Here is an 11,304-nt window from a genome sequence, read left to right as displayed (position 1 = left end):
AGTTCAATCTCCATATTTCTTCACCATCGTGTTACAATATTCCTCCACATGCTCTAATGCCGGTGGTTACTTAAATTTGAAGTTTCCTTTTTATTTTTCACTTCCCTTGAATCTCATAACATTATCGATCCATTTTTCTGTCAATAAATTCAGGATGGTACAGGTGATGACTTCCTCTATCACCAGCAGAAAGAGCTGATTTCTAGATTAGGATGAATATAGGTACAAAATCTACTTCTCAAAGGAAGGAAAAACGTTTTCACTTGAATTAGCCAACGGTTGTGAAACAGGAAATCCACTTAATAGCAATACAGGGTCATTCCTAGACAACCTTCAGCTCCTTAAGCCAAGCAGTATGGAGGGGGCAAGGGTCAGGTTTTCCTGCAGCAATGGCTTTTTCAGACAGAGAATAGAACCACCCGTTTCGCCACTTGAACTGTGGAAATAAAAGAATTGTTAGCCCAAAAAAAAAAAAAGAAAAAAAAGGAAAGAATGGTGATATTCAGAAGCTCCAATAGCTCCTTTTTTTATTCTAATTTACCTCTTTTACTGCAGTCGGGAAGTGAGCGACAGCCCGAGAATATGCACATAATCTTTCCTCTATACCTTCTTCGAACACCAACTGCCTTTCAGCTGCAGCTGCGCATGCGAGTTCTGCAATGAGACTAGAAACCTGCAGTTATAAATATGGATTAGATTGACCATTTCATATCAGTTTTAACGGAAGATAACAACTGTTTGGGTGTTCAACATTTCAGTAATGGAGACTGTTGTAAGAGACTACAGATAATTGGGTAATCCTTTGTTGCAAGAAGAATTGAAGAGATTTGCAAGTTAATAAGCACTCCATCTGATTGAAGAATCAATCAATATCACTTTACAAGTTGGGAATTTGAACGTTTAGACCAAGAAAGACCTTTTGCGGTATAATATCTAACAGATTCTATATTGAACTAAATAGACATAATTGAAGAAAATTTGCAGTCAACTTGTTGTGTGAACAAAGGATTCTTACTTCAGAGCGATAATCCTTCTCCACAGCACCCACTGTGGCACCTGGATGACGTGCTCCAACAAGCATAAATGCAGAAATCCAAATCAGCTTCTCCAACATTTGTTTCTCAAATGCTTCCTTACCAAGAACCTAAAACATAACCTCCAAAGTTAATGCCTACGTTGAATAAAAAAACTACAAAGAAATGACGTGTTTCTATTAAAAGATCAACAATCAACGAGACAGAAAATAAAGTGTAGTGAAATCAACCCAGAGATGGATATGACTCACTAACAGTGTGTTCAGCTACATTTATGAGCAGAGGAGATCGGTTGTATCATTAGGGAGAAGAGATTCAAAGATGCCAGTAAAATTAGAGAATTTCTATAACGTACCTCTCTAAATTCTAGGGTCAAAAGTCACAAATAACGTAAGTACGAATGCAAGACATTCCAACAGTTTCTCAAACCGTCACATCACAAATTCAAGATCTTCCAATAGTTTTCCAAAAGAATACTCATGAAACAGTTCGTTGTTTATGTTTCGAACAAAGCATAATTTTCCACAATGAATCAAAACTGAAAAGATTGAAACAGCCCAGGTTAACTTCAATCTTACACCACTTGCACAAATGCGCATACAGTACAGCAGAGAAAGAAGCTGTCAACACAATTTGAAGTTTACAACATAAGAGAGGCACATTTGTACCTTACAGGAGAGGCCTGCAGCATTGAGCCTTCCTGCTACGGCAGATGCCCATTTTCCGTACGCTGCTGTCAGTCCTTCAGGATTGGTATCTGTTATTCCATCCACTGGAGCCTCTCCGAGCTTTGAGATAGCAAAATATGCTAACACTTGATTAGCATCCTTTAGACCTTTGCTTTCATACCAAGGGTCCAGCATTCCATTCTGGAAAAAAACCAAATCTGCTAGATTGTCAATATCCATTGCCAAGAAAAAACAGAGCACAAGCCATTATATGATGCCATTTTCCAAATAAGAATACCTTTTTTCTTCCTAAATCCAAATGTTGTATGAGAAATGTTGAAGTACCACTATCCCAAAGTTTAGTATAGGGTATGAAAGCTTCTTTCAGGTACGTTTAAATATTAAAATGATTTAGAAGTCCATGTGTGACTTATAAATATCAATTGGAAGGAAATGAAGTTGTAGGGTTTGAAAGTATTCGATACTCTGATGAGTGATATCATAACCACTGTGCCAAAAACTTAAGCAGAATCTAAGTTCATAGGCTAGGCAATGAAAAACTTCCAAACAAGAAAGTCCAAGATGCTAAAACTTCGAAACAAAACCAAAAATTAAGGCCCACGCTTTCGTTTTTAGATTTATGTTATTGAAATTAATGCTTGCTTCTTCGTAAATTTTCAATTATGATTTCTACATTATTTTTTACTAAAGAAGAACTTGAACTCCTAGTTAACTTCTAAAAAACAAAACATGTTTTGAAAACTCTTTTTTCAAGCCCATTAGGCAGCCACTTGACGACCTAAAAATTTCTTGCTTTTCCATCTAAACAATTCAAATTCTAAAACATGAGCAGTTTTAAAGAACTTATTTTTGTTTTTGGAATTTAAGTAAAAATATGCAAATCAGAGCAAGAAATTAGAAGGATATGGGCTTAATTTTCAAAAACCAAGAACGTAAAATGAAATGGTTACTGAGCTTAGTTTCCAAATTTTGACTTTGATTTTTTCTTTTTCTGAAAAGATGGCAATTGGCACAACATAGAAACTTTTTCGTGAGTAGAAGTAGATTTTATAAGCTTAATTTGATCGGTCTGAAATACTCCTAAACCGGTATGGAAGTGAAGCATAATGTCGCCATATCAATTATAAAGACTTCATTCCCATTAAGATAGAAAAAAAGAAAGAAAGAAAGTAAGAAAAACAAGACAGTAGACACAATTCAGCGATCATACCGTTCCATCTCGATCGAGGAGTAGCTTCAAGAACAGCCTCAAGATCATCATTTCTTGTACACACAAGAATCGGACCCGAAAAATCAAGAGGCACCGACTCGCCTCTCTTCACCAAAACATCTTCGCCGTTTCCCATATCCAGCAGCGCCCTCCCAACGCGGCCACTTCCAACAATCACGGCAGGCACCACCTTAGTTCCGGTAGCCGCAGCCATGATTCTGAGACGGCGAGCCCCAAATCTAGAAACGGGTTTAGAGAGTTGAGAACAGAGAGAAGGGTTAGTGATTGTAAAGGAAATTGCGGCGGCCATGGCTGAGAAGGAAATTAACCAGTTGAGGTAGAGAAGACATTGTTGTGGGGATTGTATAAGCAGAAATGGGACAGTGAGTGGCGGAGAAGAAGATAAGCCATTAGTTCTGTGGCTATGGCTACCCCGATCGTCCTATCGGGAAATTGTTTGTGGGCCTGATGGGCTTGTTCTTTAAGGAATTAATGGGCCTTATACAACCCTAACGCTTAACAATATTTGGGCTAAGTGTATGTTAGACTAATAACATATCAATTTTTAGAATAATTATTAAGTGCGTACCAATATTTTAAAAAAATTGTAAATATTGAAAAATCTATGAGTGATAGACTTCTATTAGTGATAGATCAATATTTGCTACATGGTCTGATAGACTCCTATTATTGATAGATTTTGACAGATTTTACTATATTTGCAATTTTTTTAAAATGTTGCTATATACTTGAATATAATTGTTACATTTGCAACTATCCCTAACATACTTACTATTTGTAATAGTTTATTATTATTTGACCTTCATTATTTATTTACGATTTCTTTCTTTAAAATATTTTCTATCTCAAACATATATAATGTTATAAGTTCAAACTAAAATAAATTATACTCCAAATACTAACTATTATAACTCAACTATAATAATCTAGGACTTAATACACACTTTTTGTTGTATAAGTCCCTTAAAACACGTACACCTAGTTAACTTTAAGTTTAATGCATTATATATCACATTCTTCATTTTTTAAAATAAAATTTTTTTATGTGATACTTTGTGATTTTACGTTTAGATAGATTGCACAAAGATAGATACAACTCGAAATGGACCTAATTATTAATTTTATTTGAGTACAGTTTTGTTAGCTAAATAAACATGTTAGTATCTTTATATTTTACATTTTATAAATTTAACAACCCTACTCAACATAAACTTGAAAAGGTTGCGTCTTTGTTAGTTTGTTTAATTGAAAAAATGTTTGATATTTATATAATATAAATCTATTATTTACAAATCTAAGTGTTTGATTGAATTGACTTTTTAAATATTTTAAAAAGTGTTTACAAACACTTAAAAAGTAAATCTAAATAAGCTTTAGAAGTTCATGACTTATTATACATTTTTCTAAACTTTGTGTCTATTAAAACATACATATATGTATGTGTTTTGAAAAATTGTGATGTTTTCTCGCCATTTATATAGTTTCTATATCTTTCTTTGAAAGAAAATGTTTTTATTCTTGACAAAATTTTTAACGATAAAAACAAGTTTAGGCATTATTTTTCAAAACTATATATCCAACCATCTTATTTTTAACATCTCTAAATGTTACAAAAGATATTTTTCGATGACAAATTGTCTCATTATTTACACTTGATGAAACTGCTTGCAAGTTAAAGGTCTCGTCATTTTAGCGAATCACTCTAATCTTAATACATTACTAATGTGGTGGAGCTAGAGAAGCGAACTATTTTACTTTCTTTAAAGGCTAGCTTTGGTTATTTCCAAGCTCACCTCTTGGTTTCATAGCTACACCAACTCCTATTTTACAAGTGAGAGTACTTTAGGACTTGCGTATAAATATAATTTGTAAAATTTGCTTGGTTTTGAAAACATTTCTAAAAACTAAATATACGATAAATCTTTTCAACTTAATTTTCAAAAACAAAAAAAAATCATATATTATCAAATAGAGTATAAATATTTTGTTAAACAACTCAGTTGATATATTAGACAAATAATATGAAGTTAATGAATCTAGTCGAAACTTAAAATTTCAAAAGTTTATTAAGTATAAAACCGAAAGTTTAATGGACGACAAAAAAACAAGTTGTAATTTGCTCTATTTTCTTATTTAAAATAATTGAAATAGAATGAAACAACATGAAATGAAATTTTATTTGCTTTTAATTTATAAAAAGATAAAAAAAAAAAAAAGAGTGGATTTTGAAAGAATGAAGGTAAAGTACAAAAGAGTTGCAAAGAGTAGTAAAGAAAACAAAAGAGCAAAACAAAAGAAAAGTCCGATTTTGAAAAAAAGGCTAATTCCCGCCTTTTCCTTCCCCTTTTTCCGTCAAATCCCACACTTTTAATTTGTTTATCCTTTCTGTTTTCTAAGGTTACCGTTGGTTCCTCACTCAACTAGAAAACATCCCTACAAAATCCAAACCCTCACTTTTTCCAATGTCCCCATTTCAAATTCAAATACTTCCTCTTCCTAATTATATATATATATATATATATATATTATATAATCCCTTCTAAATTCATTTTTATTCTAAATATTATTTTGATGGGTTATTTTTAAATATATCAAAATAAATTAAAATATTTATAATATATCATTGTCTGTCTATGATGAAGTGTAATAGATCGAGATATACTATTATTTATGTTTATCTAGACTAATGATATACACAAATAGTTTTTTATAACATATAAGTTATGATATGTTGTTCTATTTATATATTTTTAGAAGTTTTGTCATTTAAAATAATTTTCTATTTTGATTTATATATATTTGATTTTGACCTTTTATGGAGTGTTTGAGATAAGAAGTGAGTTATTTTAGTCATAAGTTATTATAATTTGATTAGAATAGTTATGTTTGAAGTGTAGATTTATTTTAGTTTGTGTTATAATAGTGTGTTTAGTGTCTAGACTATTTTAATTCAATAAGGAAATACTAAACACTTCAACAAAGAATAAAAATGATGAATGTCAAATAGTAAATACCGAACCAAATTGGATGTTTTGAAGTAGTATTCATTGTAACAAGAGTTGATTATCATAGTTTGAATAATCTCTACTCCAACGATCTCTTAATTATTAAAAAAACAATTATTTTGGTCTTAAAAATGAAAATGTAAAAAAAAAAAAAAGTGCTCATTTCATTCCTCCCAAGATTAAATTTAATAGATTAAAATGAACCATTAAAAAAATTTGAAAATGAATATTTTGAATATTATTTAATGAATTTGAAAATTTGAAGATGGAAAAATAAACAACCTTGAAGATGATTTTGAAATGGCATCTCTCTCTCTGTCTCTCTCTCTCTCTCTCTTTCATATATATATATATATATACACACACACAAATGTTAATAGCTTATGAATCCCACAGATAGGGACTAGACCACAAAAATACCATTCCCATTTTCTTCCATTTTCTTAACTCTTCCCCTGTTTTTTTGTCTCAAAATTTCAACAATCAAAAACGATGATTGGCGACAAGAAATCGATTATACCTCGTCAATCTTCCTATAACTCTTTGTATTTGAATCCTCTCACTGACCTCAGCCACAACCGTAGCTGCAGCGACGGCGGCGGATTCAAGCGAGGTAAAGAGAACTTAACCCCCAATACGAAGGATAAACAGAGAGATGAATCTGCAGTGCTTTGCGACAAAGAAAATGCGATTCCTATTAATGGGTTTTGTGCTAATTCGAAGCAGCAATTTGGGGATTTGAAGTCATTTTCAACTGGAAAGGCTTTGAAGCCTTCTTCACTTCATCTTTGTATGCAAATGAACGAACCTGATAAGGTTTTTGCGACTAGATTGTGGGATGGAACTGATTCTGAACATTCGAGTTCTTTGAAGATATGGGACTTTTCGGATTCGGAAGCTGCTCCAGCTTCCTCATGGTCTACTTTGCCTAACAGGTGGATTTTAGTACTTCAACGCCATCGATCGACTTCTTGATGATATATTTTGTTTTTTGTTTTGGCGCTTACTCTTTACAATTGTTCTGATGAGATTTTTATCTTTTTCATTAACATGTTTGAGTTCTATGCTCTATTTTGATTATCAGGATAACCATTTCGCTTTTAGTTGCTGTTTTTTGAAATTTGTGATGGTTTTCTCATTTTTGAACAAGCGCCTGACTTATTAGGCAAATTCTAAAACAAAAACAAGCTTCTGAAAACTGTTTGGCTGATGTCCATCTGTCAATCATTTCAGCTTTGGTTTTTTGTTTTTGTAAATTAAGTCTCTTTCATTTTATTTTTTTTACTATGGTTTGAGTAGTAGAGCTGCATTTTTAGTCAATTTCCTAGCTTTTAAAAACTATATCTCTAGTTTCAAATATTTACTTGCTTTTTTTATAAAAAAAGAAACATAGATAAAAAGTGAATATCAAAACGAAAGATCCAAAGATGGAAAATGTGTTTGTTTATAAGATTAATTTTCAAAAACTAAAATTAAAAACAAAATAATTACTAATCATGGTTTTAGGAGATTGAGAGATGGAAATGTGTTTGTTTATAAGATTAATTTTTAAAAACTAAAACTAGGTTGGTTTTTCAAAAAAAAAAAAGAAAAAAAAAAAAAAAAAAACAAACATTATTAGTGAAAAGTAGATAACAAAACATACAAATACAAACTTGTGGTTTTCAAAAACCAAAAACTAAAAATCAAATCATCATTCAATAAGATCTTGTTTTTGTCTTTAAAAATTAAACATTCTTAGTTCATGTAAAGGTAGGAAAGATAAATTACTAGCTAACTCATGATAGCCAAAGCGGGTGAAGATAATATTGATGAAATTAAAGAAGCATAGAAACGAACGACTCCACTATTTCTTTATCCATTATAATCCTTAATTTCACCCCTGTTTCTATGCTATGTTTTTTTCTTCTTTGATGTTTTCAAAATCCACGTTATGATTTTAAAAGCGTGTGTATTTTTTACATTGGAATTTAATTAATAATTTAAATCATTACGATGGTAGAGTAATAGTAAGAACACAAGCACAATTCTCAAAAGCAAAAGAAAAATGTGAAGGAAGCCTGAATTTTAAGCTTGTTTTTTTTTCTCTGATTAATGTTATTTCAAGGTTTGTATGAATGTTGAGAGTGATTGTGTAACTGGTATTTTCTTTTTTTTTAGGTCATTGTTGTGTAGGCCATTGCCTGTGGATGTGGGGAGATGTACTTGTGTCATTGTGAAGGAAAAATCACCAGATGGCCTTCATGGTGGAGCTTTCTATTCTCTATACACAAATGTAAGTTTTTAGCTTTCACATTTTTTTGATGCTAAAATATGAAACTTATCAACGAGGCTCTGTTCTTAATGATTTACATTTCTCTTTCCTTCATATTTTGATTTACTTTCTTTAAATCAAGTGCGTTTGTGAGAAATTTAGGCCTTTTCAATTCCACTCTTAAAGAAAAACAGAATTCTAGAGACTTTCATATCCTTTAGCTTAGTAGAGGATTCTATGCTGATTTTCAATCTATGTCTTTTCCATTTGAAACTTTATCAGGAAGGGAAGGGGCGGCAGGACAGAAAGTTGGCGGTGGCTCGTCATCGACGACGAAAAGGGAGGTCAGAGTATAAAATAGCTCAGAGTACAAGGGGGGTATTGTGCAATGCAGATGATAGTTTTGTTGGATCCATGACTACAAACCTTGTTGGTTCAAAATATCATATATGGGATCAGGTTCCAATGGAATGTTAAATTGTGTTGAATTTGAAAGAAGTTTCCAGAGTTGCCTGTGATTGTGACATGGTTTTCTCTTTGTGTTTGTTCTCAGGGAAACCGTCTGAAACCGAGATCGCTTCTGGGTGCTGTAACGTAAGCCTTCACCCTTTCCCTCCGGCTATCTTTCTCTTTTCTCCCTCTCTATCACTCTTTTGGAGCCACTGACTTGGCTTTGTTTTATACAGATTCATGCCTACAATAACCACTTGGACAGGCAGCCATAGGAGCATGAAGGCTTTCATCCCCAAGCATCAATCAATGCAGCTGAAAAACACCAATCAGGTGCTTTAGAACATTTGATATTCTTTCTAATTTCTACAAGATGTTACGAAATCTTGCACCACCAACCAGGCGTTTCATTACTTCCACATTGATGAAAATGTTTAAACATTTAACAAAATATCAAAAGTCATCAAGTACACAAGTGCATCGAAGTCGTTTGATGTTGTTAAATCTCAATTTATCTGTATGTTTTGTCGCATTTTTTCAAACCCGTTAATTTACTGTTTGTCTACTCCAGCAGGTGCAGCACATAGCAGGGCTTCCAAGGGAGTGGGAGGAAGAAAAGGCCAAAGTTCACCAGCTTGTTTCTAAGGTTCCCCAATACAACAAGGTGAATTAGAAAATTACCATTCAGAAATAATTCTTCAATGAAAACTTGGAACTACTTTGGATTTGTAACCCTAAACCCTTCAATAAGTCTCAATAAACTCTTCCATGAGAACTCTCCAATTAAATAATTGCCATTGTTTTGTTGTGTTTGAGTTCTTCAGATTTCTAAGCAATATGAGTTGGACTTTAGAGACAGAGGAAGGGCAGTTTCAGGTCTTATGATCCAAACCTCCGTGAAAAATTTTCAGTTAACTTTAGAGGTACGAATTCATATTTTTTAGAGTACTAACTTCTGGATCAAATAAGATAGAAAGAAAGTGATTTTCAATTATAATATGGCTGAGTTCTGAGTTGACTTTTGGGCACAGGAAAATGGCAAACAAACAATTCTCCAACTTGGAAGGATTGGGAAGTCTAAGTATGTGATGGATTATAGGTAAGCAGATCATTTCTTTGTATGCTCTCAATTTTCAAACCGTGCAAAAATCTATTAAAAAACATATCGAAGTAAAACGAAATCATAATACATCGATCAACACTGTACCAACCCAAATCAAATATGAAAACATCCATCTATATATCTATAAATCTAAGAGTTCAACATGGATAGTGTTATCTCCAACATGCTCGATCTTGCTTTTGATTTGAAACTATAGTGATTGAATCTGGATAGTGCTAATAGGGATGTTGATGTGAATAATGATAGAGTGAGAGTTTTGGGCTTTCTTGCAGATATCCACTGACAGGTTATCAAGCATTTTGCATATGTTTGGCTTCCATAGATTCAAAGCTGTGTTGCTCAGTATGATGATCACATATAATTTGGGTGCTCTTCAGCTCTCTTTTGTAGTTCAATCTCTGAACTAAGCTTCCTTTCAATTCCCTGACTTACCCTTAGATGGGTGCAAGACTAATTGAAGATGTGTTTGTAAATTCTCTCTTGAGTCTTGAATTTTGAGGATGAACAATTTTCATCTTTGATCATTTTGGTGAACCAAATTTCTCTTCAGAATTAACTATGGAGGTTAAGTAAAGTCGGTAGTAATTTGTTATCTTATATCCACTACTTGGAGATCGACATAAATAATAAGAACTCTAGAAATTTGAAAATAAGGGATTCGAGGAAAGGTGCATTTTACGTGTTTAAGAAGGGTGTTTCCGATAATCCTAGCCATCATATTTGTCATATTTACAATATGCAAGAAGAGATGTGATATGAAATGCTTTTTTCTAAATTTTTTTCATCTTGTGCAATTTTTTTAAAATTAGTTATATATATTAATAAATTATTGTATAGTCAATATTTATAATATTATACAATTTATACTACGAAACAAAAATATTTACAAAAACTTATGGTAAAATATTATAGTCTATCTATAGGTCTATTGTAGTAAAATAGACAACGGTAGACTATTATTTGTATCGTCTATAAGTCTATTATGATAGATAGATTGTGATATTTGTAAATATTTTTAAAATTTTGTTATTTAAAATAATTTTATATGTAATATAAACTAATGTAATTTTTTTTTATCTTTGTTTAATATATTTATGCGTTTTAAAATTTCAAAATTTAAAATTAGATAAAATAAATTCATTAAATCGTAGCTTTTAAAATTTACGATATTTGAATAAAAAAATTCGAATTATTTTTTTTACAAAAACACATACGTTACGAATTCAATAAATTTATATTTGGACATTATATCACAAACAACAATTTCTTTTTCGATAAAACCACCTTTGAATTATATAAGTGGAAATTTTGGTCAATGTAAGAGTCACTGTCTATTTGGTAATGTGTACATTGAACATAGGATTATTAAATTACTTAGTATTTGAACTTACTCCTTTTTTATTCTTAAATTTTAAAATTATTAATTTAGTGTCCAAAGTCATGTTTGATTACATTTCATTTTCAATTATTCTAGGCCTTTTCCTCCAAATTCATTAAAGTTTGCAAATCAACCAAACA

At 31.7% G+C, this 11,304-nt stretch overlaps 2 protein-coding genes across 4 annotated transcripts; one reads left to right on the top strand and one right to left on the bottom strand.

Annotated features, from left to right (window-relative positions):
• Positions 1-66: 66 nt before the first annotated feature.
• Positions 67-3,371, bottom strand: LOC103499856 (uncharacterized). Of its 2 annotated transcripts, none has more exons than XM_008462981.3 (5): positions 2,934-3,371; positions 1,703-1,920; positions 1,016-1,144; positions 542-673; positions 67-436 (listed from the first exon to the last, which is right to left on the bottom strand). In XM_008462981.3, exons 1-5 carry the CDS (start codon positions 3,241-3,243, stop codon positions 323-325), a joined length of 903 nt encoding a protein of 300 aa, XP_008461203.2. In that variant the 5' UTR covers positions 3,244-3,371; the 3' UTR covers positions 67-322. The 2 variants fall into 2 exon arrangements, with proteins under 2 accessions (XP_008461203.2, XP_008461204.1); XM_008462982.3 differs by having other exon boundaries at positions 1,703-1,903; positions 2,934-3,329.
• A 2,876-nt stretch (positions 3,372-6,247) lies between these two features.
• LOC103499857 (tubby-like protein 8) lies at positions 6,248-10,342 on the top strand. Of its 2 annotated transcripts, none has more exons than XM_008462984.3 (9): positions 6,248-6,894; positions 8,120-8,234; positions 8,496-8,672; positions 8,767-8,807; positions 8,900-8,996; positions 9,238-9,327; positions 9,488-9,586; positions 9,695-9,762; positions 10,059-10,342. In XM_008462984.3, exons 1-9 carry the CDS (start codon positions 6,452-6,454, stop codon positions 10,132-10,134), a joined length of 1,206 nt encoding a protein of 401 aa, XP_008461206.2. In that variant the 5' UTR covers positions 6,248-6,451; the 3' UTR covers positions 10,135-10,342. The 2 variants fall into 2 exon arrangements, with proteins under 2 accessions (XP_008461206.2, XP_008461205.2); XM_008462983.2 differs by having other exon boundaries at positions 6,349-6,894; positions 9,235-9,327.
• Positions 10,343-11,304: the final 962 nt, after the last annotated feature.

The sequence above is a fragment of the Cucumis melo genome, chromosome 1, assembly GCF_025177605.1.
Source record: "Cucumis melo cultivar AY chromosome 1, USDA_Cmelo_AY_1.0, whole genome shotgun sequence".
NCBI classification, from domain to species: domain Eukaryota; kingdom Viridiplantae; phylum Streptophyta; class Magnoliopsida; order Cucurbitales; family Cucurbitaceae; genus Cucumis; species Cucumis melo.
The sequence above is the reverse complement of the archived record's forward strand: the minus strand, read 5'-3'. Positions and strand labels throughout refer to the sequence as shown.

Excerpts from the sequence above, each read along its gene's own strand:
- LOC103499856 (XM_008462981.3), bottom strand. The coding sequence starts at position 3,243 with ATGGCCGCCGCAATTTCCTTTACAATCACTAACCCTTCTCTCTGTTCT. Across the intron at positions 1,921-2,933 it reads TCCTCGATCGAGATGGAACG|ATTTGGTTTTTTTCCAGAAT; the intron begins GTATGATCGCTG and ends ACAATCTAGCAG. Across the intron at positions 1,145-1,702 it reads CTGCAGGCCTCTCCTGTAAG|GTTCTTGGTAAGGAAGCATT; the intron begins GTACAAATGTGC and ends GTTATGTTTTAG.
- LOC103499857 (XM_008462983.2), top strand. The coding sequence starts at position 6,452 with ATGATTGGCGACAAGAAATCGATTATACCTCGTCAATCTTCCTATAAC. Across the intron at positions 8,235-8,495 it reads TCTATTCTCTATACACAAAT|GAAGGGAAGGGGCGGCAGGA; the intron begins GTAAGTTTTTAG and ends AAACTTTATCAG. Across the intron at positions 9,587-9,694 it reads ATTTTCAGTTAACTTTAGAG|GAAAATGGCAAACAAACAAT; the intron begins GTACGAATTCAT and ends TTTTGGGCACAG.